General features: G+C 47.0%; 1 protein-coding gene across 1 annotated transcript; it reads left to right on the top strand.

Moving 5' to 3' along the window:
* The first annotated feature begins 493 nt into the window (after nucleotides 1–493).
* On the top strand, nucleotides 494–24836 carry Eif3b (eukaryotic translation initiation factor 3 subunit B). Its single transcript, XM_057765944.1, has 19 exons — nucleotides 494–1020; nucleotides 8056–8248; nucleotides 10198–10317; nucleotides 10545–10602; nucleotides 10773–10901; nucleotides 11137–11294; nucleotides 13164–13295; nucleotides 13374–13440; nucleotides 14067–14113; nucleotides 16017–16227; nucleotides 17564–17636; nucleotides 19022–19144; nucleotides 20421–20499; nucleotides 21130–21268; nucleotides 22494–22619; nucleotides 23189–23266; nucleotides 23673–23781; nucleotides 23902–24018; nucleotides 24373–24836. The coding sequence occupies exons 1-18, from the start codon at nucleotides 555–557 to the stop codon at nucleotides 24003–24005; spliced, it is 2412 nt and encodes an 803-aa protein (XP_057621927.1). The 5' UTR covers nucleotides 494–554; the 3' UTR covers nucleotides 24006–24018; nucleotides 24373–24836.
* The last annotated feature ends 1812 nt before the right edge of the window (nucleotides 24837–26648 follow it).

The following is a 26648-nucleotide window of genomic DNA, read 5'->3' as shown; positions in this document are numbered from 1 at the left end:
ATCTTAAAGGGGGGAAGTCCTGTCTTGTCAGTCGAGCAATCTCTCTGATTGAAAGCAAAGCTCCAAAAGCATCATGTGTGGAAGTTCCAGTTTTCTGAGCATGGTTTTCTAGTCACCTATTTTGTCTCCATACAGTTACGCGTGTTAAAATCATTTGGGAATCTACTTGGTGCTCCCCCAGATAGTTCAGTCCTTCCCCCAGCGCCCGCCGGGAGAGGCAGAGGAATGTCTGCCATCTTGGGAGCAACTATTTCTTACCCAAAATGGGGGAACCACATAAATCAGTGAGTTTATTTGTTACCTAAAAAGTCTTTTTTGCCATGAATAGCCTATTCCATCTTGAAAAAGAATTTTATGAGTGTTTCTAGATGCGTTTTATGCCTATTTGAGTTTCCTGGGAATGATGTGAGGAACGAGGGCGTGGGTATCTCCCCCGGCGTGCATATTGGTACGATCCATTCGCTGCACGCACGTGGCTCCGCTCTAGCGGCTCGCGGTGATTCCTGGGAGTCGGAAGCAGGGCGGCCGAGCCGGGTGAGAAGCAGCGCGGGCCCATGCAGGACGCTGAGAACGTGGCGGCGCCCGAGGCGGCCGAGGAGCGGGCAGAGCCCGCGAGGCAGCAGTCAGCCTCCGAGTCGCCGCCGGCGGATGAAGCGGTGGGGTCTGGCGGGTCCGAAGTGGGGCGGACGGAAGACGCCGAGGAAGACGCTGAGGCCGGACCGGAGCCAGAGGTGAGGGCCAAGCCGGCGGCCCAATCCGAAGAGGAAACGGCGACGAGCCCTGCCGTGTCGCCCCCGCCGCAGCCGGCGGAGCGATCCTCAGCGCAGGAGCCCTCTGCTCCCGGAAAGGCGGAGGCCGCAGGGGAGCAAGCCCGGGAGCACTCCGCCGCCGGAGCAGAGGAGGAGGGCGGGTCCGATGGCAGCGCGGCTGAGGCCGAGCCGCGGGCTCTGGAGAACGGAGAGGCAGATGAGCCCTCCTTCAGCGACCCCGAGGACTTCGTGGACGACGTGAGCGAGGAAGGTAAGAGCTGTGATTGTGTCTGTGGGGAGGGGATCCACTGATGTCGAGGGCGCGAAGTCTTCCGATTGCAACGATCCGCCCCTACTTCCTCTACAGTAGGGGACCACTTGGGGAGCCCACCTCTGGGAGAAAACAGGACTTCTAGAGTTGATAGAAGGCAGGACGAGTTGCAGTGCCTGGGCCATTCCAGTTTCCAGCGTTGATCAGCTGGACCCTTCAGAGGGTCTAGTGGGAGGGACAGGACGTGTAGACGCTGGTATCTTCCCCCTTGCTGAAATGTCTTCCCTTCCCATCGGTTTCCATAGTAAGACATAGCCCCATTCCCGCCTGCTTATCTCTTTTTCCCCCCTTGGTCGGTACCCCGACCATGCTTGTGTTGTACATCGATTTTTTTGCACACTGTTCGCTTTGCGTCTTGCATCATATTCTCTTCTACGGTGACTGGTTCTAAGGCATTATTTTGTCGTCCTGCACGGGAGCCTGATTTTAAAATCTTTTATGACAGCTGACTGCATGTGTTTTCTGCCGTTTCAGCTTCCTTAATGTGTTGATGTGGTTAATACCGAGGGGCAGGTAGATCAAGCTGAGCTTAACCTCTTTACTCCCCTGCACTTAGTTCTGTAGTGCTATTACTACAGGCATGCACCGCCAAATAATTGATTTTGAACAACCGGTGATATGCCAAGAAAATCTAGAGCCTCGATATAATTATCAACTTAGAATATATTAAAGGGGATGCCATTTCATGTCACCATTGTTTTATTTAACTTTTGTTCTTGTTTTGTAAGACAGGGTCTCCCTTAGCCCAGGCCAGCTTAGAACTCTTAATGTAGCTGAAGCTGGCTTTGAACTGATCCTCCTGCCTCTACTTTAAGACTGCCAGGGTTTAAAGTCTAAAACACATGCCTGGCTTGGTTTTACTGCATTTCTTAAGGATGTTTTAGCATGAGAAACAGATAAACTGTGCCGATTCTACTGATCTTCCCTGTGCAGGCCTTGAGGAAGTTTCTCTGTGGACAAAGCAGGTTTCTGGTTTCTCACCTCTTACCCAGCTCCAGTGATCTCTGATGTACCAGTTCCCTCAGTGTTAAAGCCTACGTTTTGACTCTGAAGCTCCTTTTGAACCACTGGTTACTTATTTGGGGTTAGAGTGTCTCCTTATTGCTTCGTAGTTTCAGACAGGACCTCACACTATACCATGCTGGCCCAGAACTCATGGTCATCCTCCGGTCTTCCTTGATTATGTGTTGGGATTACAGGTGTGAACCACCTTCAAATATAGCTGGTTTTTTAGGGGAGAGGGATGTCACCCCAAACTCGGGACTCACCAGTTGGTCAGACTGGCTGTCCATTGAGATCTTTGCTTGTACCTTTCTAGCACTGGGAATACAGGTGTGTGCCATTGTGCCATCTTTTTACCTGGGAATCCTAATTCAAGTCCTGCTACTTGCCCAGCGAGTACCTTGTTGACTAACCATTTCTCTATATGCCCCCCCATCTTATCTTTTCTCCTTTTCAAAAGTTTTTTTTTTTTTTTTGGTTTTTCGAGACAGGGTTTCTCTGTGATTTTTTTGGAGCCTGTCCTGGAACTAGCTCTGTAGACCAGGCTGGTCTCGAACTCACAGAGATCCGCCTGCCTCTGCCTCCCGAGTGCTGGGATTAAAGGCGTACGCCACCACCGCCCGGCTTTATCTTTATTTTTTAAGTTGAAAATTTGTTTTATGCTAAGGAGCATTTTGCCCTCCTGCATGTCTGTTATATCCATGCCTAGTGCCTGTGGAGGTGGTTGGATCTCCTAACTGGAATTAGGGTTGGTTGTGAGCCACCTTGTGGGTGCTGGGAATCAAGCATGAATCCTTTAGAACAGCAGCTCTGCTCCTAACTGCTGAGCAGTCTTTCTGGCCCTTGTTTGTTTTATTTTTAATTTTGGGTATGTCTTTTTGTCTGTGTGGGTTTGTGTGCATGTGAGTGCAGGTGCCACTAGGACCCGAAGAGGGTGGCCAGTCCCCTAGAGCAGAAGTTACAGGTGATTGTGAGCTACCTTATGTAGGTACTGGGAAGCAAATGGGCCTGTCCGGTGCAAAATGAGGTGTTTTTGTTTTTTTTTTACACCCCCTAGACAGGGTTTCTCTGTGTAATAGCCTTGGCTGTCCTGAAACTAGCTCTTGTAGACCACTCTGTCCTCGAACTCACAGAGATTTGCCTGTCTCTGCTTCCTGAGTGCTGGGATTAAAGGCATGCATCACCACTGCCTGGCTCAAAGTGAGTATTTAAAGAGTTATTTGAGCCCACTTAATTCCTAGATTCCAGTGTGTAAATTTTTTCCAGAATCGGGGAAAATGGAAGTCAGGGGTTTCTGATGTGACTACAAGGCCAGCCTGCCTTCATCAAGTCTGTGGGGAGCCCAGCGGGTCCAGTGTATGAAGGGAGTACAGAGTAATGAGGAGGCTCTGCTCCTGAGAACGGAAACTCTTCAGGCCGTCTGGTCTTGGGCTGTCATGTAGGGTATCACAAGGGTGGGAAGCAGTGTGGATGTCTTGTCTCCTTGTTCTGTCTGGTTGTGTGTTGGTATGGGGACTCCTGTTCTGTTGTGATTATGAACAAGTTGTTTCCCCAGGTGGTGTGCATGCCTGTCACTCCAGTACTTGGAAGGTAGAGAGAGGAGTTGGAGGTTGTCCCCTGCTATGTAGGGAGTGCAAAACCAGCCTGAAGTACCTGGGACCTTGTATTAAAAAACACATGAAAAAGGACTGAAGAGATGGCTTCAGCAGTTAAGAGCACTTAGTGTTCTTCCAGAGAACCTGGGTTTGATTCCCAGCTCCCATATGGTGACTCACAACTCTCTGTAACTCCAGTTTGAGGACCTTACACTCAGGTACCAGGCATGCATTTGGTGCAAAACATTCTTACACATAAAATAAATTTTTGTGGCTGGAAAGATGGCTCAGTGATTGAGCACTGGCTGCTATTCTAGAGGATCTGGGTTCAATTCCCAGCACCCATATGGCAACTCATAACTGTGTAACTCCAGTTACAGAGACTCTGGCACCCTCACACAGACATACATGTAGGCAAAACACAAATAGACATACATTTCTAAAAATAAGTAAATAGATAAATTTTTGAAGAATCCAAACAAACTAACAATCAAATATGTGTTGCATTGTGGGGATAATTTGCTCTGCCCTGCCCAGGCAGAAGTAGATTGTTGAGGCTAGGCAGACGCTTTGAGCTCCTGGGAAAGAGTCTGTAGTTTGTATAGAAGCTGACCTTTTTTTTTTTTTTTTTTTTTAATTACATCTTGTTAAGTTCAGATCCAGCTTAGCAGGCCATTTAATAGTATGGTGAGCAGGTTTTTAAAGGAACCCAGAGTTCACCATAGTTGCTGTAGTAAAGGTGTGTGGCATTGCTGTGTTGAGAATCTGCCTCTTGCCTCCTTGCTCTTTGCCTGCTCTCGATTCTACCATCTTTGAAATGTGTCTTTTGTTTTAAAGATTTATCTATTTATGATATATAGTGTTCTTTCTGCACGTATGCCTGCACATCAGAAGAGGGCACTAGACCTCATAAATGATTGTGAGCCACTGTGTGGTTGCTGGGAATAGAACTCAAGGACCTCTCTGGAAGAGCAGCCAGTGCTCTTAACCTCTGAGCCACCTCTCCAGTCCTTGATGTGTTTTAATTAAGTTTCTGTTGCTGTGACAAGGCGTGGCCAAAAGCAAACCCGAGTCCATCATCCAGGAAGTAAGGGCCCACCAACAATGAATGACCTTTTAAAATAGTCATTTGGTTCCCTGGTGGTGGTGCACACCTTTTATCCGGGCACTTGGGAGACAGAGGCAGGCGGATCTCTTGAGTTTGAGGCCAGCCTGGTCTACAGAGCACATCCCAGAATGGCCAGGGCTGCACAGAAAAAACCCTGTCTAAAAAACAACAACATAAAGTCATTTGGTGAGTTGGTCTGCACATTTGTTTTTTTTGTTTTTGTTTTTGTTTTTTTTTTAATATTTATTTATTATGTGTTCAATATTCTGTCTGTGTGTATGTCAGCAGCCAGAAGAGGGCACCAGACCTCATTACAGATGGTTGTGAGCCACCATGTGGTTGCTGGGAATTGAACTCAGGACCTTTGGAAGAGCATGTGTTAACCACTGAGCCATCTCTCCAGCCCTGGTCTGCACATTTGTGTAGCAGTCAGGAGTGTGTTCTCAAGTTGGTTTCGCCTTACACCAGTGGGTTCCAGGGATTGAACTCATGTTAACAGGATTGTACAACAGTGAGCCTTCCTGCTGGCTCAGAATTTCCTTTTATTTTTAATCCTACTTATTATTTTTTTGTAACTTTATTTTTAGATTATTTTGTATGTGTTAATGTTGTTTGCTTGCATTATGTACAGATTCCCTGGAACTGGAGTTACAAATGGCTGTGAGCCACAATGTGGGTGCTGGGAATTGAGCCTTAATCCTCTGCGAGAGCAACAAGTGCTCTAAAATGGCAGAGCCATCTCTTCAGCTCTATTTTTTCTTCTCTCTCTCTCTTTCTCTCTCTTTCTTTCATTCTTTCTATTTTGTTTTTCAAGACATGGTTTCTCTGTAGCTTTGCATCTTTTTCTGGAACTAGCTCTGTAGACCAGGCTGGCCTCAAACTCACAGAGATCTGCCTGCCTCTGCCTCCCGAGTGCTAGGATTAAAGGCGTGCGCCACCACCTCCTGGCTATTTTTTTCATTTTTTGTGTAAAGACGTTTTGCCTGCATGTATGTCTGTACCACATACATATGTTGTTTTGGGGGGTCAGGAGAGGGCAGTGGGTTCCCTGACTGGGATTGCAGATGATTTTGAGCCATCGTGTGGGTGCTAGGAACTGAATCTGGTCCTTTGGAAAAGTAACAAGTGCTCTTAACTGCTCAGCCATCTCCCCAGCCCCACATATCTATTTTCTTTTTGGTCTTTTGAGACAGGGACTCTCTATGAAGACTATGAAATCTCACTATGACTGCCCAGGAACTCACTTTGTAGATAATGCTGGTCTCAAACTCGAGATCTGCCCATCTCTGCTTCCTGTGGTCTGGAATTAAAGGCATGAATTTCCCTGCGAGGTCAAACTTCTATATTTTAGCTAGGATCTTCTTCTATAACCCTGGATAGCCTCAAGAATGGCTGTCTTTTTGCCCCAGTTTCTCAGGTGCTGAGAGCATTCTTACATCTAGCTTACCTTTCTCTTGGTGTTCTTGTGCTAAATGTGTGCACGTGGAGACCCGAAGTGTACAGCAGGTGTACCACCCCACCCCTTTTTTTTGAGGGTAGGCCCTCTAACTGAACCTGGAGCACCGTTTCATCTAGACCGGTTGCTCAGCAAACCCCCAGATCCTTTTACCTCTGTCCTCACAGCCTTGGGGTTATAGGTGCATGCTTCTACACCTGGCTCTTTTGAGACAGACTCTTACTGTGTAGCCGTGGTTGTTCTATAATTCACTATGTCGATCAGGCTGGCCTTGAATTCACCGCATTCTGCCTACCTCTTGAGTCTTGGGACTGAAGGCGTGCACCACTATGCCTACCTTACACTTGGCTTTTGTGTGGGTGCTGGAGATGTGAACTTAGTTCCTCATGCTTGTGGGCAGCGAGTACTTGCCCCACTGAGCCTCTATCCTAGCCCTTTTTTCACTTCTGAGAATGAAGTGGGACAAAGGGTGTTTGTTGATATTTGAGATATTTAGTATTTTGAAGTTGCTTTTCTTTTTAATAAGATTTGTTTTTAGTTTTAAGTGTATATGTGTGCACATATGCCCTTGGGGGCCAGAGGTGTCTCCTTGAGCTGGAGTTAGACTGGTGGATGAACTGATGAACTACCCAACATAGGTATTGGAGCAGAACTAAGGTTCTTTGCAGGAACAGTACATGCTGTTAATGCTGAGCCATTTCTCCAGCTTTCTTCTTTTCTTTTGGTTTTTCGAGATAGGGTTTCTATGTGTAGCTTTGGAGCCTGTTCTGGAACTCACTCTGTAGACCAGGCTGACCTCGAACTCACAGAGATTCACCTGCCTACCAAGTGCTGGGATTAAAAGCATGAGCCACCGCTTCCTGGCATCTCCAGCTTTTTTCAATTTCCTGAGACAAGGTCTCGTGTTGCCTAGTAGGAGGCTGGTCTTGTGTTTTCTTCTTGTTCTTCTTTCTCCTCTTCTCTTCCCTTCTTCATTTTTCAAGACAGAGTTCTCTGTGTAGCCCTGGCTGTCCTGGAACTCACTGTGTAGACTTGGCTGCCCTCGAACTCAATCCTCTGCCTCCCGAGTGCTTGGATTAAAGGCTTTCTCCACTACTGCCTGGCCTTTGTTTTGTGCATATTTGAGGATGGCCTTAAACTCTTGCTCCTCCTGCTTTCACCTTCTGGGTGCTGGGGTTACAGGTGTGTGCTCACACACCTGTAAAAGATTTGAGTGAAAAGGAGCAATGATAGTTTCCAGAGCAGCTAGACATTCATGCAATAAGCCATTCTTTAAGGGTTTTTTTGTTGTTTGTTTTGCATTGCTTTTTTTAAAAAAGAGTACTATTGGAGATTGAACCCAGGGTTATGTTTGTATTAGGTCAGCGTGCTCTTCCTCTGTTATATCTGCAGTCTTTTGCATTTTATTATTATTTTTAAAGTAATTCTTGTATTTGAGTATGGATAAGGTCAGAGGGTAACTTTTAGGAATGGATTCTTTCCACCTCATTAAGGCAGGGTCTGCCCATAGAGATCAGGCTGGCCTTGAACTCAGAGATCCACCTGCTTCTGCCATTTAATACCAGAGTGATGGTATTAAATGCATGCACCACTCAGCAGTCACAAATGGGTACGTTTTGACAATACTTCCCATCAAAAGGTGTGTGAGGATTAGCCTTCCTGATTCTTTGTTGTTTAATCTAGGTCATGATTTCTTTGTTCATGATAAGAGCACTTAGAGTAGATGCCTCTTAGAAATAATCAGCCTGCTCGCTAATGGATGAGTGCTTCTTGGTTTAAATAGAAGCCACTTGACATTTCTTTTCCTCCTTTAGAACTACTTGGTGATGTACTCAAAGATCGGCCTCAGGAGGCAGATGGGATTGACTCAGTGATTGTTGTAGACAACGTTCCTCAGGTGGGACCGGATCGGCTTGAGAAGCTCAAAAATGTCATCCACAAGATCTTCTCCAAGTTTGGGAAAATCATAAATGACTATTATCCTGAAGAGGATGGAAAGACAAAAGGGTGAGAGTGCTAGTTGCTGAAGCAACAGCTGTGGGCTTGGGGACTGGTGTGTTCCGTCCCCCCAGAGGGATGCTCCTGACAGTGGAGTTTTGGTTCTCAGGCCCTCGGCAGGACTCTGAAATCATGGTGTAGTGAGTGACCGCAGACTGAGGTTTCCAGAGCTGATGCCCACAGGAGTAGCAGGGGCCTGGTATAGGTTCTGGGTAGAGATACCATTGTCAGCCCAAACGCGCAAGCCTGCCTATGGGATTTCTCTCAGAAATACTTTTTAAAACATTTTAACTTATCTAAAGTAGTGAAAGCCTGCATTAATGCTTAGTTACTTCCTTCATACTGTTAGCTAAATTCATGGGTGTAGCCCAAGGTTTCGTGGCCTGCAGTTTACTTCTTCTCTTCAAAACTAGGTGTTTCCTATTTGATTCTAGTCCTCCATTGTGTCTGGTGCTGTGTGTGGAGCCCCAGTCTAAGCCTTTAAGTGCTTTGCTGCATTTTGACCGTGGGCTGTTTGCTTAGACCCTGCTGTGCAGGCCTGAGGCTCCTGTCTCCATCCTTGGAGGCTCTTGAGCTGTGGGACTGGCTGCCTTCAGTGAGCTGGACAGTGGTTGCTGCCATATTTATAGGGGGTCATTTGCCTCTTGCCACTGTGGACAGACCTTCTTTAAATCCCACATTGTCTGAGGGGAGTATAGGATGATAAGGCTACCTTCTTTTAGAATTAAAGTCTTAGTGTTTTAAAAACTATCTACAAAGTTATTATTTTTGCAAGAATCATTGGTTCTAGGTAGTTCTACTGTGTTGTATGGTTTTTATTTTATTTCTAAAGGTTATATTTTATGCATTTATTTGTTTTGGTTTTTTCAAGACAGGGTTTCTCTGTAGCCTTGGAGCCTGTCCTGGAACTAGCTCTTGTAGACCAGGCTGGCCTCAAACTCATAGAGATCCACATGCCTTTGTCTTCGGAGTGCTGAGATTAAAGGCGTGTTCCACCACCACCCAACTAGATTATATTTATTTTTATCTTATGTGCATCGGTGTTTTTGCCTGCATGTATGTCTCTGTAAAGGTTCCAAATCACTTGGAACTAGAGTTGCAGTTGTGAACTCTCATATAAGTGCTGGGAATTGAACCTGTGTCCTCTGAAAGAGCAGCCAGTGCTCTTAACCGCTTAGCCATCCCTCCAGCCCCTTGTTTTTTGTTTTGTTTTTTCAATTCTGTTTTATGTGCGAATATTTTGCTTGCATGTATATATGTGCACCACATATGTGCTTAGTCCTCTCAGAAGCCAGAGAAGTGTCTCATATGATTCTTGGAACTAGAGTTATAGACAGTTGTGAACTTCCATGTGGGTGGGTACTAGGTCCTCTGCAAGAGCAGCCATTGGTCTTTTGTTGTTTTGTTATGTGGCCTTGGCTGGCCTGGCACTCACAATTCTGCCTGCCTCTGCTTCCTAGCTATGGGATTAAAGATGTGGGCCTCCTGGCCAAGTTAAGAACTAGTGCTCTTAACTGTTGCTGAGCCATTTGGTTGAAAGGTAATCTCTTTGACTGACAGTTGCTTGCTGTGTTAGGTGTTTATCTATACTGAAGCTTCCTCTGAAATCCTGTGTCATTTTTCTGTGATGTGTAATGAGTTCATTACTGTATATGTAAAGTGGACACTTTGCTAGATTTTGGCATACATGCATCATATCACAGGGCTATTATGGAATAATGACTATTTCTGTTAAACTTTTCTTTCAGTTATAACTACGAAGTCACATTCTTGAGATCTTTCTATTAGGATTTCATTCTTTAGGAAACTACTTGGTCTGCATGTTGTACTCTAGTCTTCAGGGTGACCCGCTTTGGGGAGACTGCAGGACAGCTAGGACCTCAGTTCATGTAGAAAGGTCTCAGCATATAATAAGTCTTAAAGGTACATGTGTGCAAGCTGCTTGCCTTCTCGCTCAGGTACATCTTTCTGGAATATGCTTCTCCTGCCCATGCTGTGGATGCTGTGAAAAACGCCGATGGATACAAGCTGGACAAGCAGCACACGTTCCGGGTCAACCTCTTCACTGATTTTGATAAGTGAGTTGGAGCCTGAGATAGATCTGTGGTTGGTGCCTGTGGGTGATGGGAAGTTCTTCAGTAGGTGCTGATGTCTTTAAGGTGATTGACTTCTGTTGGGCAGCAAAGCATTTCATGTTTCTGCTTTGGGCATGGGGTAAGTGGAGAGACTATGGCGCTGCCTGCCTGGTCATGCTCCCCCTATCTCATCCAGACTGTGCCACTTAGCAGTACCTGTTCTGTTCCAGGTACATGACGATCAGTGATGAGTGGGACATTCCAGAGAAACAGCCTTTCAAAGACCTGGTATGTTTCTGTGAAACCCCTGCTTTTGTAGTCAGGAGAGATTTTATAGCTTGAGGTTTAAACGTGTCTGTTGAATTTGCATCTGTCATAAAGTGTGATAGTTATCAGTGAGCTTTCTTTGATTAAAATTAATTCAGTGCACTAAATCTCTCAATTTTGATTATTTTTAGGGAAATTTGCGTTACTGGCTGGAAGAGGCAGAGTGTAGAGATCAGTACAGTGTGATTTTTGAGAGTGGAGACCGGACATCCATCTTCTGGAATGACGTCAAGGACCCAGTTTCAATTGAAGAAAGAGCGGTGTGTACTAATGGCTGTGGCCATGGCCACGACCATCTCCTTATAGCGGGGCTGGTTTCCGCCCAAAGGAACAGGTGAAGGCTCTTGTTCTCTGAGGCTCTTGACTCTGAGAACAGTGTCACTCCTGTCCCAGCTTGGAAATAGGTTCTGAGAAAAAAGATGCCTGTAGAAGGAAGCGTCACTGTGCTTGCTTGACTTTTTGTCAGTTTAAACCCTGTTCCTTTCTTCCTTACAGAGATGGACAGAGACTTATGTGCGCTGGTCCCCTAAGGGCACCTACCTGGCTACTTTTCATCAGCGGGGGATTGCCCTCTGGGGAGGCGAGAAGTTCAAGCAGATTCAGAGGTTTAGCCACCAGGGTGTACAGCTCATCGACTTCTCTCCATGTGAAAGGTGAGTGGCTTAAACTCCTCTTGTTGGTCCCCTCAGGTGGCTTGTAGTAGTCTCTGACATCACAGAAAGAGTTGGGAGAACTCCACTTGGGAGGATGGTGGCAGGAGAGGGTTGTCAGGGCCAGCTGGGCTTACAGTGGGCTTGAGGGTAGGTTAATCTCTGTGACGTGACACCCTGTCTCAAAACAGGAGAGAGAGAAAATGGAAGAGTTATCAAGAGAACTCACTGGGGCTGGAGAGATGGCTCTTCCAGAGGACTTGGGTTCAATTCCTAATACCCACATCGCAGCTCACAACTGTAACTCCAATTTCAGGGGACCTGACACCCATGGCAAAACACCAGTGCATATAAAATAAAAACAAATAGGGAGCTGGAGAGATGGCTCAGAAGTTTAAAATCTGGCTGCTCTTCCAGAAGTCCCGAGTTCAATTCCCAGCAACCACATAGTGGCTCACAACCATCTCGAATGAGATCTGGTGCCCTCTTCTGGGCTTGCAGGCAAACACTGTTCATAATAAATAAATCTTTTAAAAAATGAAAATTAAAAAATAAAAAAAATGATTAAAAAAGAGAACTCATGGATGTTTCCCACCAGCACTTGGCACTGCTCCTTTACACCTCCTCACATAGTGTGCAAACTGTCAAAACCACTGGGGGGGGCAGACTGGAGAGATGATTAAGAACACTTGTTCTTGCAGAGGATCTGGTTCAATCCCTGGCACCCGTATAGTTGCTCACTACCATCTATGACTCCAGTTGCAGGGAATCCACTCCCTTTTCTGACATACAAGGGCACTAGGCATGCATACAAGCAAAACACTCATACATATAAACTAAGCCTTTTTTAAAAGGGAGGGCTGTGTGTGTAAGAGACAGCTGGCCTGATGCCTGTGCTAGAGTGGCACTTGACTGTCCCACTACCTCTTTGGGAAGCCTGCTTAGTTTCCTCAGCAGTCAGCTCACCTGTGTTCTGGGAGCACAGTTGGCACATTAAGTTAGGATGTGGCTTTCTCTTTTAGTATAAGGCTTGGCCCCAAATTATTGTAGTTGAAGCTGGCATTGGTCCTCTTGTCTTCGCTTCCCAAGTGCTGGGATTGGGGCTGTGCACTACCATACCTGGTATGATGTATCTGTCCCCCTGAGCAAACGGGGCCGTCCTGTCTTTTGTTAGGTCCTATGTGCTTTGGTTTGTAGATTGCAGTTTTGGAACTCACTTGTTACAGACTGAGCAGTTTTTTATAATGTAACGTTGCTGATCAGGATGTCAGTCTTGGCAGCCCTGGCACTGCAGCAGGAGGCCTTTGCTGGTGTTTTCTGGCTTGCTGTGGCCGCTCTCACTGTACCTTTCTTCAAGGGGTCGTGTGCTTAGGAAATCTGTGTCTTGTGAGAACAAATAAAGATTTGTGCAACAATGTAGAGATGCTCTCTGTCAGGTAGCTAATTGCTCATTTCCCAGGATACTCACTATAGAACTGTACACGACCATCTGTTGTCTTTATCCCATTAGTCTTAATTACACGAGTGAAGCTAGGAGAATCCACACCACTCTTCCTTCTAGACCAGCCCACTCAAGCAGACTTTTGTTGGGGTGTTTGATTGATTTCCTGGTGCCACTCCTGGGTGGGAGCACCATTCTAGGTAACTTGTAGTGGTCTGTGATTACTTTGTACTTGGTTGTACTTGCCCCACCCCCGAACTTGGAGAGATCAGATACCATTCTTGGGGATCATGGTATATCGGGGAAAGGCTGGTTCCCTACATCTTGGCAGTGGCCTGTGAACTTATGTCTGTGACCCACAGAAATGTGTGCTGGAACTGTGACTCTTATACCAAAGGAAGTGCTGTACTAAGTGACCCCCTCTCTTGCAGATACCTGGTCACTTTCAGCCCGCTGTTGGACACTCAGGATGATCCTCAGGCCATCATTATCTGGGACATCCTCACAGGGCATAAGAAGAGAGGCTTCCATTGTGAAAGCTCAGCCCACTGGCCCATCTTCAAGTGAGTAGACGTTAGTCCTGGTCTGCCTGTGGCCTTTTCATGTTCATTGGTACAGTCTGGCACTGCTTTTCTCCACAGGTGGAGCCATGATGGCAAATTCTTTGCGAGAATGACTCTGGATACTCTCAGCATCTATGAAACACCTGTGAGTTTCGTTTTGTTTTCAAGTTTCTCTGGGCATTGGACTAGAATCCTGCATGCTAGGCAACTGCACTATTGCTGAGCTTCCGTGGCAGTTTTTGTGTTCTAGAAGACAAACCATGAATGGTTGGATGCGTGCATGGCTATACTTTTCAGTATGGATATAGTTAGTGCTTGCTTAATCTGTACTGTAGTAAGGGAAGCAGGGCTTTGGTAAAGCTACTGGCCAAATAAATAACTGCCAACTCCAGTGCCCTTGCAACCCTTCCTGTGCTGGGTGGAAGTCTGGATTTTCCTGTCCTGGCTCCTACTAAAGTTGTTTGGATGTTTGTTGCTGTCCACCTAGCCTTCATGCTTGTAATGTTCCCTAGATTCAGCAGAATCTTACACTGTTAAGAGGGGGGGAGAGTGCTGGCAAGATGATTCAGTGGGTAAGGCACTTGTTACCAAGTCTGACAACCTTCCTGCACTATGGAAGCCAAGAACTCGGCTCTTGCACATTGTCTTCTGGCCTCTATGAGTGCTCTGACATATGCTCCAGTCTTCAAAATAAGTATAAAAAGAGGTACATAGAGTTAACAAGGCCCTGACTTTTCTGAACTGTTTTTATTTTCCCCCACTCATGGGCAGTCTATGGGCCTTTTGGACAAGAAGAGCTTGAAGATCTCTGGAATAAAGTAAGTGAAAATTTCTGTAAAGTCGGTGTCAATATGCTCTGGTTGCTATAGCAACACAGGATGATTACCTTCAAGCAACAGAAATGTCTTTCCCTCTTGAAATTGGAAGTACAAGTTGAGTTAGTGGATTCTATCTGATGGGGGCTTTCTTTTCAGTGGATGGTGTCTCTCACTTCAAATGGTTAGAAGGAACCTTAAAAAGGCATTCACTGGGTCCCCCTTCCCTTCCTTAAGACTGATTTACCTCACAAGGGCTTCACCTATGGTTACTATCTTTGAGTTCCACTGTACATTTGTTGAGCACATGAACAGACCTTCAGGCCATTGCAGCTGGTGGTTTTTTGGTTTTTTTGGACAGGGTTTCTCTGTGATAATCCTAGCTATCCTGGAACTAGCTCACAAAGATCCACCTACCTCTGCCTCCTGAGTGCTGGGATTAAAGGTGTGTGTCCCCATCGCCTGGCTGCAGCTGAGTTTTCAATTTCTTTTTTCTTTTTTTGTTTTTTCGAGACAGGGTTTCTGTGTAGCTTTGGAGTCTAGCCTAGAACTAGCCCTTGTAGACCAGACTGACCTCGAACTCACAAAATCTTCTACCTCCCGAGTGGTAGTATTAAGCCGTGCGCACAGCTGAGTTTTCAATTTTTAAGAGTATCAGGCTGGAGAGTTGACTCAGAGGTTAAGAGCACTCAGTTAAGCACTTAAAACAAGTATTTGCTTGCCTGTTTTTGCAAACACTGGGATGCTGTAGTGACCCCGGCTTACTGGCACAGAAATAAAAAACTAGGGGCAGAGAAATAAAAACACTAAGGTCAAAGAGTCTTGCCCAGCGGATTAGGGATAGGGTGGAGACTTGTGCAGTGACTTTATCCTCTTCGGAAGGCTTTCAGAAGATCTTCCCTGCTTCTCCTGTGTTCTATGGGGTGAGACTTGGGTACATAACAAGGAACTGCAGTTCATTCTTATTTATCTGAAGCCCTTGGGAGCTGGGGTGGTGAACACTTAGCAGTCCAGAGGACACTGGTATGTCCTTTAGTTTTTATGTTCCTGGGTCTCATTTGAAAAACACATACACTGATCTGCAATAGGTTTAAAATCAAGTTTGGATGTGGTGGTAGGCTTCTGCAGTCCATCTTGTCAGGAGGATAAGGAGAGGGGGGGATGCTTGAACCTATAAGCTGGAGACCAATCTAGGCAGCCGACCTTCTCAACCAAAAAAAAAAAATGCAAAATGAGAGTATGGCATGTATAGACATTTTTCACTCTCCCAGTGTCTGCCCTGTGGGATCATTAACAGAGGAGAAGGCATTGCTTACTTGTCCTACAACCCGCCTTCTGACTTGTAGTCTTCCCCTTTGGCACCTTGGTTGACCTTTACATACCCTGCAGCTAGAGTCATCAGCCTGAATTATATTTGTAAAGAGCAATGTCATGTGGTGGCTGAATACGGGGCTGATCTGCATTTAGAATTGAGAGCTGGCTAAGATGAGCAGCATCCGTATGCCTAGTTCCTTGCTGTCACAGCAGTGTGATCATGAGAACCCGCCCCCCAGGGTTAGGACAACTGCAGGCTGTACTGTGCAGTGTGCAAGGCTGGTGTGTAGTGGGCAGGGTGCCAACGTAGAGCTTTTAAGAGTAGTGTGTTCTCTCCTGCTGCTCAGTTCTGTGACCACCTGTTCTTTGCATAAACTTTAAAGATTTATTTATTTATTATGTATACAACATTTCTGCCTCGATGTATGCCCGCACACCAGAGGAGTGCGCCAGATGTCAGTACAGATGGTTGTGAGCCACCATGTGGTTGCTGGGAATTGAACTCAGGACCTCTGGAAGAGCAGCCAGTGCTCTTAACCTCTGAGCCATCTCTTCAGCCCTTTGCATAAACTTTAATCCCTTTGTCTTACAGAGACTTTTCTTGGTCTCCGGGCGGTAACATCATTGCGTTTTGGGTGCCGGAAGACAAAGATATTCCAGCTAGGGTGACCCTGATGCAGCTCCCCACCAGACAGGAGATCCGAGTGAGGAATTTGTTCAATGTGGTCGACTGCAAGTTGCACTGGCAGAAAAATGGAGATTACCTGTGTGTGAAAGTGGACAGGACTCCCAAAGGCACACAGGTGAGTAGTTGTCATGAGAGTTACATCTAAGTGAACTGCTGCTTCTGACGATTTGTTTTTGTTTGTGTGTGTGTGCATGGGTACAGGTATGCGGGTGCCTGAGGATGCAGAAAGAGAGCTTCAGATTCCTAGAGTTGAAGTTAGAGTTGGTTGGGAGTCACTTGGCTGGGTGCTTGTAACCTAATACGGATTTTCTACAGCATCTCTCCAGCACCTGCAGGGTTTTTGTTTGTTTGGTTGGTTGGTTGGGAGGGAGGTATTAACTGCTGGTTTATTGCATAGACTCATAGGGTACTTTCAGGGTTGTTGATAACAGTCGGCTGTCTGGTCATAGTGAGTGTTCTGGTTAAAGGCTTCTTAAACTGACTTTCATAATTGAATTTCACCTGAGAAACTTTTGTATGACCCCAGGCAAATATGTGCACAGAATAGTTATTCAAGTCCAACATAAGCTATAATAAGTTATTTTAAGATAATTCTTTGATATGTGCATGTGTATGCCTTTATTATTAACAATGAAAGCAAGTTTGCATGCTAGTTGAGGGGGTGTTTTAAGTGCATGAGTGTCTTGTCAGCTGCATGTATGTTTCTACAGTGCTCTTGGAGGCCAGAAAAGGGCATTAGATACCCTGGAACTGGAATTACAGACCATGGTGAGCTGCCATATGGGTGCTGAGATTTGAACCCAGGTCTTCTGCAAGAGTAGCCAGTGCTGTTAATCACTGAGCCATTTCTCCTGTCTCCCCCATCTTTTTTTTTTTTTTAAGATTATTTATTATGTACACAGTGTTCAGCTTCCATGTATGCCTGCAGGCCAGAAGAGGGCACCAGATCTCATTACAGATGGTTGTGACTCACCGTGTGGTTGCTGGGAATTGAACTCAGGACCTCAAGAAGAACAGCCAGTGTTCTTAACCTCTGAGCCATCTCTCCAGCCCACTTTTTTTTTTTTTTTGTAAACAACCCCATTTATATTGTAGTATGTGTCAGCATTTCATTCCATTCCTTTTCATGGTTGACTAGTATTCCAACACACATCCATCCACATGTTGATGGACACACATTAACTGGTGAGTGAGTTGTAGTGGAACTGCTATTGGAAGTGGTGCTGCTTGAAGGTCATGGTGCAGGTTGTCCACAGTGTTGAGTCCTGTGGTCCCCTTGATGGACTAGAGGACCCTGAGAACTCTGATAGATGTGCTTCAGCATGGACTTGGACTATGCTGTCATTGCGGCAGCTTTATTGCCAGCATTAGGGATGTAGGGGGCTGAGTCCAGTTGTACTCCCTATTCTTCCAGAATGTTACCCTTCTTTTTTTTTTCTTCTTATCAACAGGGTGTTGTCACAAATTTTGAAATCTTCCGAATGAGGGAGAAGCAGGTACCTGTCGATGTTGTTGAGATGAAAGGTAAGCTTCTGTGTAGCAGGAAGGGCCTTTGTGCCCTTGTCTTGGACAGCTCTGCATGAGCCAGGTACTTAAGCCGTCTACCGAAGTGGAGTGACAGCAGGAGTAGCCAACCTAGACGACACTGACCTGGAGCACATGGGTTAGGCTGGCTAGCTGCAGGGATCCTCCTGTCTGCCCTCCTGTGCTAGGGTTACAGGTGCACGTGCCTGGAAATCTCCTTGAATGACTAACTTGCTGGTTACAGTTTCAGTCATTTTGTTTCTGTTAAATAAGAGTCTTATTCTATAGCCCGTTGGTCTTGAACTCCCAATCTTTATGCCTCAACCTCTTAAGGGCTGGAATTATATGCCTGTACCACCAGGCTTGGCTTTCAGTTTTTTATTTTATTTTCTTAAGTTTAATTTTTTTGTTTTTTTGTTTTTAGTGGAGGGTGGTAGGGTCTGAGTATATGTATATCCTTGACTGCTTGGAACTCATAGAGACCCACCTGCCTCTACTTCACAAGTGTTGGCATTAAATGTGTGCTCCACCATGCCCGCCCTCACCTTTTTTAACAGAAGAAAGATTGATGTACTTTACTTTCCCTCTAACTTCCCCCTTTGCTGGAATAGTCAAATAGTTTCTCCCTTTGTCTGGCAAAGTGTCTGTGCCTTTCATTTTACTTTTATTTTGTTTGACTATAGAAAAAAAAAATCTCCTTTGCAATGTCGGAGTAAGGGATGACAATGTGGTGACACAAGCCTATGATCTTTTTTTTTTTTTTTTTTTTTTTTATTTTTTATTTTTCGAGACAGGGTTTCTCCATAGCTTTTTGGTTCCTGTCCTGGAACTAGCTCTTGTAGACCAGGCTGGCCTCGAACTCAGAGATCCGCCTGCCTCTGCCTCCCTAGTGGTGGGATTAAAGGTGTGCGCCACCACCGCCCGGCTCAAGCCTATGATCTTAACATGCAGGAAGAGTATAAGTTCTGGTCCGGCCTGCACTTGTTACTAACGCAGCATCACAAGCAGATTAAACCTGCTATCTTTGGGGAGCTGGAGAGATGGCTCAGTGGATAAGAGCCCTGCCTCCTCTTCCAAAGGTCCTAAGTTCAATTCCCAGCAACCACATGGTGGCTCACAACCATCTGTAATGGGGTCTGGTGCCCTCTTCTGGCCTGCAGGCATACACACAGACAGAATATTGTATGCATAATAAATAAATAAAATTAAATAAAAAAAAAACCTACCTTTGAATTCTGCTGGCCCCTGTTTGCTTTTGCTGTCAGTTGATCTATAGCGAATTGGGGGTTTCATGGTGCTTTTCTCCAGTTGAGTGAAGATCTTCATAATTGAAGATGTTGCTGTGAAAGATGACAGCCACTGACTTCTCTTGTTGTTGATTATAGAAACCATCATAGCCTTTGCCTGGGAACCCAATGGCAGTAAGTTTGCTGTGCTTCATGGCGAGGCCCCTCGGATATCTGTCTCCTTCTACCATGTAAAGAGCAACGGGAAGATCGAACTCATCAGTAAGCAGTCTGCCCTCAGGCTCCCTGTAGAGAGCTTTTCAGGGGCTTGGATTGTCAGTGTGGGTCAGATGATAGGCAGGATGCTAAGGTTGGGGTTACTTGGAACAGAGGGAACACATATATCCTCATGTAATTAAAAGACACTCTTCCATTTGACATGGAGACAGCATGTATCCTTGCTCGGCTCCCCAAGGGCTACTCACTCTTGTCCTTGTGTCATGACAGCCCACACAAGTCAACAGGTTTAGGGCTCACGGCAAGCCGAGCTACACAGTGTTGCCCTCATTGGGGTGAATCTGCAGGGTTGCCTCAGGCTGTGTTCCATATGCTTCTTCTAGGAAGCCAGCACCTTGTTCCCTGTGCTGTAGCAGTCATGCCAGGGCTTTCTTGGACTTGGACTTTGTGTATCTTAGGAGTAGCTTCTGAGACCCATGAAGTGTGCTTTCCCTTTACCTGGGTCTAATTATTTGTGATAGAATCAGTTGGCTGTGTTGCAAAGCCGATTATGTTGTTGAATCTCTTAGATGTATAAAATGTGGACAGTTGCAAACATAATGACACCAGGAAAGGTGCCGTTTATTTCCTGTGTGTGGTATGTCTTTCTTCTGGCTGTCAGCACTAGGCTCACAGTCAGTGCTTCACTCTGCATGGAGCTAGATGGGACAGTTGTCTGTAGCTCTCGGAATGTGAGACTCTTGCCCCATCAGGACCAATACGACTGTAGTGCTAGGACTTCGCCCCCTCTTACTCTACTGCTTCTGAGTCCCGTGGCCAAGGAGATACCCAGATGTTAATGCCCTGTTTGAAGGCAGGTGGCTGGCTAAGAGAGGTCTGAAGGTCTAGGCAAGGAGTGACCTGGGGAGTCACCCGATTTGATTTGCCAGCTTCCCCTAGTGTTGGGTGACTGGGAAGATGATAAACCTGAGGTTCTGTGAGAACACTGAAATGGTGACTTCAGTAGGTTATCCTTGGTGTTATTGAAGTCAGGTTTCTGAAGTCTGGTAAACACCAAGGACTCCAGAGATGAGTCACTGCTGCTGTAGTTACTGTATGTAAATGCATTCTTTGTCCAGTTGCATGTGAAGTTGGAAACAGTACCCACCATACTTCCACACCAGTCAGCACCCATCACCCTTAAGCATGCTTCATGACTTCATTTCTAACTGAATGGAGCAGTTGTTTGGACTTGTCTTTGCCAGCCCTCCTCAACGGTAGCACTGTCTTAGCTAGAGAGACATTGGCACAGTCCCCTCATAGGTACTTGCTTTTCTTGCAGAGATGTTTGACAAGCAGCAAGCAAATACCATCTTCTGGAGTCCCCAGGGACAGTTCGTGGTGCTGGCCGGGCTGAGGAGGTAGGTCGGGGTCCTGCCCACTATGGCAAGCAACACCCTACCTCCTTAGGGTTTGTGTTGAGATGGAGCATCTCACTTGATAATTGTCACAGCTGAGCCTCTGGCCAAGCCAGGCTGATCGCAGTCGTGACTTGCAGATGACAGCTCTTCTGTGATCATAGCCTTACGTTCTCTCCTATGAATCTCGTGTCTTCCAGTGGGACAGATGCTTAGCTGGAGGCAGCCTTGCCCTTTGTGGTTGGGGTGCCTTTCTCTTGCTCCCCTGCATTCCATCTGAGCACATAGGAGTAGTGAGCAAATCCAGCCTCGACCTCTGGTGGGAAGGGCTGCTGTGGCTTGCTCCCACTGTGGTGTGCATGTTACCCTAGTTCTGGAGGCTTCCTCAGGTACCACCTTCTCTAGATGCCACAGATCACTCGTGCACATCATGTCCTGATCCCAGTCTCATGAAATTTGTCACTGTGAGGATAATAGGGTTAAAGTCCAGGGAGCTACAGCCCAGCAAAGAGTGGGCATCTTGGTCCTTGCTCCTTCCCCACCCTTGTGACTCAATGGAAGTTAGGGGCATTGGACCTCTCAGGGTGGAGATGCAGGGTGATTGTGGGATGTAGCTGCCTTGTCATCCCACAGCATGAATGGTGCCTTGGCGTTTGTCGACACTTCAGACTGCACTGTCATGAACATTGCAGAACACTACATGGCCTCTGATGTTGAGTGGGACCCAACCGGCCGCTATGTGGTCACCTCTGTGTCGTGGTGGAGCCATAAGGTAGGTGGCAGATGCTGGGCCCTCCAGGAGTGAAGTCTCTCAAGGCTGATGACAAACTGTGGGATCATTGTATCCAGGAACCCTGGGTGAGAGGATACTACTTAAAAGTCTTAGGGAACCCATCTGATCCAGAGGGGTCAACTGCCAGAGCATGGGCTGCTATGCCTCCTGAAGGCAGACTGCTTTCTGTGTTTACTGATGGGTGGACACTTGAGCCATTCTGTGCAAACAAAACCTGTAAGCTCAAAGGGCTCCAGCTGGTGAGAAAGAGCTGTAGCTTCCCACGTGGCTTTGGGTAGTGTCTGGAATAGCATTCTCTATGTTCATCATAGGATGTGATGCCATCCCAGATGTCAGTGCAGCATGGTCCATCCCAACACTTGTTTAGGATTGATTGACTGATCGATGTATTCATGGTTTTTCAAGACAGGATTTTTCTGTGTAGCTCTGGCTGTCCTGGAACTAGCTCTGTAGACCAAACCAGTCTGACCTGGAACTCACAGAGATCCGCCTGCCTCTGCCTGGAATTAAAGTGCTGGGAGTAAAGGTGTGCGCTACCATGCCCGGTTTAGAATTTTTTTAATTTATTTTTTACATGCATTGGTATGGGTATAGGATCTCCTGAAACAGTTGTGAGTTGCCATGTGGGTGCTGGGAATTGAGCCCAAGTCCTCTGAAGAGCAGTCAGTGCTCTTAATTGCTCAGTCATTTCTAACCCCTTGTTTAGGATCTTACAGGACTGGGGGTGCCAGTGTGTAACACTCACCTACCGTGCAGAAAGTCCTGGGTTCTATCCCCGGGACCCTTTCCCCCCCACCAAAATGGGGGTGTGTGAAACTCTTAAGTCCCATGTGGGGCCATTCTGTTCAGTCTACAAAACTTCCAGAGCCCAGCATTGGGTTGAGGCAGTTCTTCATTGGGTCTTGCTGGGAAAGGCAAGGTTAGCTGGCTAAGCTGTGGCTGGTGCTGTCAGTAGTTGGCACTGCTGGGGAAGTTTTTTTTGTCTCAGGCCTGCACTGAGAGGAGCACCTGCTGACTGCTATTGACATGGTATTCTTAGATCATTGTGTGTTTGCTCATCACCTTCCCTGCCGGAGGATGAGCACAGTCAGGTGCAGGTTTTGTGTTTACAGTGTGCTGAGTACAGGTTGGTGCCCTGACTAAGAGTAAAGGTGTCATGGTGGCCTTGCACATTTTGCGTGATGGACCCCACTGTCCTGTCTAGGTGGATAATGCTTATTGGCTGTGGACCTTCCAAGGACGCCTTCTCCAGAAGAACAACAAGGATCGCTTCTGCCAGCTGCTCTGGAGACCAAGGCCCCCAACGCTCCTCAGCCAGGATCAGATAAAGGTCTGTGGTCCCTGCCTGTTTGGGAGTATGAGTGGAGTTGTGGCACTGAAGAAAATAAGGCATTTGTCCTGTGACTGGAAAGGCGCAGTGAATGGGGAGTGGAGGTAGGACATGGAGAGGGCCAGTGAGATGTAAGGTCAGTGAGACCTGACCTGGAGCAACGTCAGGCACTAACTCTAAAGTTGCAGGCTTAGCAATACCTACAAGCCCAGAAGATTGAGGCAGGAGGATCATGGGTTCTTTCAGACTCTCCTGTGTAGCTAAAGATAACCCTATTCTTCCTGTCTGTTCCCCACTCCCCAGAAAACCCAGGAGTCTGACTAAGCCAGACAGGCTATAAATAAGCCCTAGTAGATTTGGAAGAGCTAGGCGAGGTTAGGTAATGGGATAGGCTTGTGGTCTTAGGTCAGAACTGGGAGTGATTCACCCTAGGAATTGTCTCATGCTAGTGCCCTGGGGCTGAATCCTCCTAGTCCTAGAGGCTGTCAGTGTACACTGCCATCTTTGAAGACAGCAGTTGCGGTCTTTGCTTTGAAGGTTCAGTCCTAAGAGACTTGTCTTGGTTTCAGCAAATTAAAAAGGATCTGAAGAAATACTCTAAGATCTTCGAGCAGAAGGATCGCCTGAGCCAGTCCAAAGCTTCAAAGGTGAGCCTGAGGGGATGCTCACGGGTGTGCATCCCTGTCTGGGCCTGGGCAGTAGTGAGAAGGGTGTACCAGGAACCTGATCTGGCTTCTTCTCCCACGTGTGAGGTGGCAGTTAGCAATGGGCAACAGGGTCAGCACTGATGCATGGAACCAGTACCCACTAATACTGGGTAGAAGCTGGCTTTTCCTTGATAGAAGCAGGAGGTTCTAGGATCTAGAAGAGAAATGAGGGTCCCATTTAAGGAGGTTCTATGTAAGGCTTGCCCAGCACAACAGAGCTGGAATACAAGACTCCGCTTGCCCTCTTTAAACATCAACAATGGTTGCTAGACGCAGAGGATGGCACTGTGGTTTGTGGTTGAGCAAATGTGTCCTGCTCATCCCTACAACCTTCCCCACATGATAGGAACTAGTGGAAAGAAGGCGGACCATGATGGAGGACTTCCGGCAATACCGAAAAATGGCCCAGGAACTCTACATGAAGCAGAAGAACGAACGTCTAGAACTACGGGGAGGTAACCAAACTTCTGGGCGTGTCTGCAAGTGGAGTGGTCCCTCGAGGGTGTGGACTAGAGAGCTCTGCAGCTGACATTGCAGTCACAGCCCAGGGGTCAACCTGCTCTTTCTCTTCTTAGGGGTGGACACTGATGAGCTGGACAGCAATGTGGATGACTGGGAGGAGGAGACCATCGAATTTTTTGTCACTGAAGAGGTTATTCCTCTGGGAAGTCAGGAGTGACCTCAGCACTATGGTAAGAGTTGTGAGTGTGAGGAGAGCAGTGGGTGCCTACTGAGTTAGACCACAGCATAGAAGACACCCAGGAAGGTGGTGGTTGGTAGGGAGCTTGGAAAGAAGTGGAGGCTGGCATGAGGGCAGTGCTACAAGGAGGAGGATCGGGCACAGTACTGTCACCCAGTGTTGGTAGTGTTGATACAGGTCACAGTACAGGAGTGAGTGTCTGCCTGTGTTTGGTGCTAAGCCTCGGGGTGATGGGGGTGCTACTGACTGTTCTGAGGCCTCCCCATGGCCTGGAGTGTGGTCAGTGAAGAATCCAGCTGTTTTCCCCTTGCTTTGTGGCTAACTAAACGTGGCTCATCTGTTGCAGTGTCACTGTGCTGTGCCCAGGATCCGAGGCCGCCCTTCATAGAGAGCCTTGGGCTGGGTTCTCATTGTGCTTTCTTTCTCTGGACTGCGAGTGCGCCCGGGGTTCTTCCATCCCGACACAGCTCTGTGCCTTCAGCCCCTGGGTCCACAGTGGGGACACTTGAGGCTCCGCTCTCACTTGCCCTGTTTGGGTTTTTATGCCGTGTCTGCTGTGGGGCCTCACTGCAGTTCTCCTGGTCGCTCCTTTCACTCCTGCTGCCCGTGGTGTTTCCAGAGCCTCTACCTGCAGCTCAGTGGAGTTCCCGTTCACAGACTCACTGTCCCTGCTTGTGGCCTGGAGACCTTCAGGGGGACTGCAAGCCCACCACTGACGTGTGCCAGTAGATCTGAAGGCACCCCAACACCTTGCGCCTGTTCAGATTTTGCAGGGCCTCTGCGCAGGTTGGATGTGGGAATAAAAGCAACCCTGTGTGAAAGTGTTGTCTTACTCCTCTTTGCAATTTGTAATGGCCTTGAGGCCTACCATTCCTGTTCCCAGTGAGGGTATTTGCACACTTGCACCTGGCTTATTGAGAGCTTGTCTGAAATCTGGCCGGGAGCTAGTGTACCAGATCCTAGATGCAATGTCTTCCATCTGTTTCTGTGAGAAAATATTCATCTTACCCTGACAGAACCCTTTAGGTTTTCCAGACCAGGACAAGTTGGAAAACAGGTACAGAGGGGGTCAGCCGCTTAGACACACACCTCTGTAGTTACCTAGTGTCCAGTAGTGAAGACAGCGTACTGGTATAGATGGGCTCCACCCAGAGTGAGCTGTGGCCAAGCTCTATGCAACCTGCTTCTCTCAGGCTCCCACCTGCTCTGCATCTCTTGTGACCAGAGAGCCACCCCAGGCTGGGCCCACAGCCATGGTGTGCCTGCAGAGCATGTATCTCCAGCAGAGGACAGGCTGCCCTAGCTTATTGAGAAGACAGAGATCAGTGATTTGCGTACATCGTTCTTGGGAGGTAGTTCACTTTTCCTCCTGGGTCTTAGGTTCTTTATTCCTTTGGGCTCTCTGAGGTTCCATCATGGTTGCAAGACCTTCAGCAGCTTGACCCACCTATTGGCCACTTCCATGTTCCAGTTTCACAGTAGTGAGATGAAAAAGGCGCACACAGATAGAGCATATTTTCAGGTGTTTTGGTTTTGGTTTTTTGAGATGGGGGCAGCTTTGATTGTCTTGGAACTAGCTCTGTAAGCCAGACTGGTTTCAAACTCACAGAGATCCGCCTGCCTCTACCTTCTTAGTGTTGGGATTAAAGGTGTGGACTACCTTCCAGCTAAACTTTTTTTTTTCTTTTTTTTTTTTTTTTAATATATATTTATTATGTATGCAGCGTTCTGTCTGCATGTTTGCCTGCAGGCCAGAAGAGGGCACCAGATCTCATTACAGATGGTTGAGGCACCATGTGATTGCTGGAAATTGAACTCAGGAGGACCTCTGTTCTTCCACAGCCAGTGCTCTTAACCTCTGAGCTTCACCCCTTTTTCTAAATAGTTTTAATTTCATAGTATTGTGTGTGTGTGTTTGTATATGCGCACACACGAGTGCACAAATGAGTGCTGGGCATGCTTATGAAGGTCAGAGGGGAACCTGCAGGAAGCACTTCTTTTTTTTTGTTTTGTTTTTTTTTTGGAGACAGGGTTTCTCTGTAGTTTTGGAGCCTGTCCTGGAACTAGCTCTTGTAGACCAGGCTGGTCTCAAACTCACAGAGATCTGCCTGCCTCTGCCTCCCGAGTGCTGGGATTAAAGGCGGGTGCCACCACCGCCCGGCAAGGAAGCACTTCTTTTGTGTGCATCCTAGGAATTGAACTTAGGTCTCCAGACTTGTAAGTGCCTCTGCCCACTAAACAGCTCCTGAGCCTGGCTCTTAGAAATACGTTTTGTTTGCCTTTGCATATTTTGTATTTGTGCCATATGCATACAGAAGTCAGAGGACAACTTGGTAGGAGTTGATTTATTTTTCCTCTGTGTAGTTCCCAGGTATGGAACTTAGGTTGTCAGCCTTCATGGCAGGTGCCTTTACCTGCTGAGCCACCTCTCCAGTTCCCAAGCCTGGCTCTTAATAGCTTGTGCCACCCTGGGTTGGTTACCTATGTGACATTGCTGGTGCAGTCTCTTTGGCCAGGCTGTGGAGTTCACAGAACAGGATGTCCCCAGGGATCCAGTGGAAGAGGTGAAGCAGTAAATCTACCAGTTCATCCTTAATCCCTCTCAAGTGTTCAGACAGATAC

This window comes from Chionomys nivalis, chromosome 3 (assembly GCF_950005125.1).
Source record: "Chionomys nivalis chromosome 3, mChiNiv1.1, whole genome shotgun sequence".
In the NCBI taxonomy this organism is placed as follows: Eukaryota; Metazoa; Chordata; class Mammalia; order Rodentia; family Cricetidae; genus Chionomys; species Chionomys nivalis.
The sequence above is the reverse complement of the archived record's forward strand: the minus strand, read 5'-3'. Positions and strand labels throughout refer to the sequence as shown.